Here is a 2,151-nt window from a genome sequence, read left to right as displayed (position 1 = left end):
CCCCCAGCCCCCCCCTCCTCCTCCTTCTGTCCTTCCCGTTACCTTGGGCGTATCGGTTAAGATAGCAGATTTGGGAAAGGATCCTTCCTCCTCCGCACTCCTTTCCTCCTTCTCGTGCCTGCCAATGTCTTGACGCCTCCCTTCGACCCTCCCTCCAACCCCCCCCGCCCCCCCCCGGGCCCCCTTGCCGGCTCCCCTTCCTTCTCCTCGCTCCCTCCTGCCTTCTTCCCCTCCTTTACTCCTCAATCCTCTGCCTCTCCCTAACTTCATTCTTCTCCTGCTCCTCACCTTGTTTGTCGCATCCTCCGCCGCTTTCTGGGCAGCTTGTGATGCTGTCAACTTCTCTTCCAGCTGGCCTACAGCTGGAGTCAACTTCACCTCTCCCAGCAAGTTCTCAGCTACCAGCACGAGCGTAGGCGTCCTTGAGCTTCTCCTCCTCCTCGGAGATCTGCTTCCTCTTCAGCCCCTCCTCCTCCCGCATCTACTCCCGCTCCTCCTCTTCCCCTTCCTGCTCCTGCTCCTCTTCCTCCTGCTACTCCTCACCCGCGTCTTCTCTGAGTTGGCCAGCTCTTCCTCTTCAGCCTCCTTCTTGGCAGCTTCTGCTGCCTCCTTGCTTGCAGCGTCCTTCGCTTCCAGCGCTGCCAACAAACTCAATGACACCCCTGTTGAAATGCTCCTCCTCTTCCACTGCCTCTCCTCCCCCCTCAATTTCGTTCTCCTCCTCTCACCGGTTTTTGTCTTCTCCTCCGCTGCTTGGATCTTGGCAAGAGCTTCTTCTCGCTCCTGATCAAAACCGTCAGCTCTTCGCTTCCTTCCTCGACCTCTTCTGCCTTCCTCCTCTTGTTTCTCTGCTCCCCATCCCCACCCAACCTCTTCCGAAGTCCCCTCATATTCTTTTCCTCTCCTCCTTCTTTCACCTTCTGCGCTTCTTTTGCTGAGAGGATCGCGTCGTTCTCAGCTGCTTCCGCCTAGAACGAGGACGAGGAGTCAGAGAGGTCTACAAGAAGCGATCGGAAAAGGATCGGAGAAGGACCTTGATTCTTTCTTGCTCTGAGAACTTCCAAGCAGATTGAGTTCGCACTCCTTCCATTCTACGGGAGATGAAACAGTGAAGGTTAGAGACAGACAAGAAGGAAAAGAAGAGAAGAGAGGTGCTGGAGGAGAGAAGGTGGAGCTGAGGGAAGAGGAGGGAGGAGAAAGAGGAGAGAAGAAAAAGAGAAGGAGGAGGAGGAGAGCGGGGGTGGAGGTGGAGGTGCAAGGTAGTGAGTTTGTTGTCACCTCGCGGCTTCAGTCTCGTTGTGAGCCTTCTCGAGCTGAAATTCGTCAGCTAGAGTCCAGCTGAGTCTCAGCAAGTACCTCAGCTCTGAGACGCATCATCTCTCGCGAGTCCTCGACGCCTAAGACGACAAGTGAGCATAAGAGGAGAAGTGGAGGAGCAAGAGCAGAAGAGAAGAGAGGAAGAGTAGAAAATGGGAAGAGGAGGAGGAGGTACCACAGGAGGAGGAGGAGGAAGGGGAGGAGCTGGGTGGAGAAGGAGCTGGGTGGAGGAGAAGAACAAGGAGGAGGAGGAGGAGGAGGAGGAGGAGGAGGAGAACAAGAAGCTCTACCAGAAGCCTCAAGTTGATGCATGCGCTGGATGGTCAGCAGCTCCTTCTCTTCCGCCTGTCAACTTCTAGTTGGTGCCACAGCTGGGGAGTGACGTGGGCACTCTCACCGCTTTCTCGTCTTCCTCAGCCTGCTGCGCCATCCTCTTCGCCTCCTCCTCCTCCTCCCTCGCCCTTGTCGCTGCCAACTGTTGACTCGTTAGACTTGCTCCCCCCCCCCCCACCCTCCTCCCTCTCTCCTCCTCCTCTTGCCTTCGATGCATTGACTTCAGCTTCCCGGTGTCCGATGATTAACTGAAGATTGTCAATCAGCTGCTGGGGTCCAGCTGGGAACTGGCTGGTTACCTCCAGCTGATCCGCAAGCTCTTGGAGTTTTGCGTCCTCATCCGCAAGCTGAAATGTTGACCAGTCATGAAACGAACAGCTCCTCCTTCCAACTCTCCTCCTCTAGAATCTTCTCAACCCCCCCCCCACCACCTCTCACCCACTCTCCTTGCTCTTTCACTGCCCCTCCTCACTCCTCTCCATCCTCCCATCCTCATCTCTT

General features: G+C 56.2%; 1 protein-coding gene across 1 annotated transcript in view; it reads right to left on the bottom strand.

Moving 5' to 3' along the window:
• Positions 1–2,151, bottom strand: part of GUITHDRAFT_148681 (hypothetical protein) — a gene marked incomplete at both ends in the record, with an annotated part of 8,009 nt that overhangs the window by 3,204 nt on the left and 2,654 nt on the right. Inside the window, 12 exons of the mRNA XM_005819289.1 lie at positions 43–118; positions 289–356; positions 403–448; positions 544–638; positions 729–783; positions 918–968; positions 1,034–1,091; positions 1,279–1,313; positions 1,357–1,397; positions 1,608–1,662; positions 1,715–1,792; positions 1,950–1,997. Coding sequence (XP_005819346.1) covers positions 43–118; positions 289–356; positions 403–448; positions 544–638; positions 729–783; positions 918–968; positions 1,034–1,091; positions 1,279–1,313; positions 1,357–1,397; positions 1,608–1,662; positions 1,715–1,792; positions 1,950–1,997 — 706 coding nt within the window. The remainder of the gene's footprint in view (positions 1–42; positions 119–288; positions 357–402; positions 449–543; positions 639–728; positions 784–917; positions 969–1,033; positions 1,092–1,278; positions 1,314–1,356; positions 1,398–1,607; positions 1,663–1,714; positions 1,793–1,949; positions 1,998–2,151) is intronic.

The sequence above is a fragment of the Guillardia theta genome (genome assembly GCF_000315625.1).
Source record: "Guillardia theta CCMP2712 unplaced genomic scaffold GUITHscaffold_232, whole genome shotgun sequence".
Taxonomy (NCBI): Eukaryota; class Cryptophyceae; order Pyrenomonadales; family Geminigeraceae; genus Guillardia; species Guillardia theta.
Note: the sequence above shows the minus strand (reverse complement) of the source record. Positions and strands in the feature narration are given on the sequence as shown.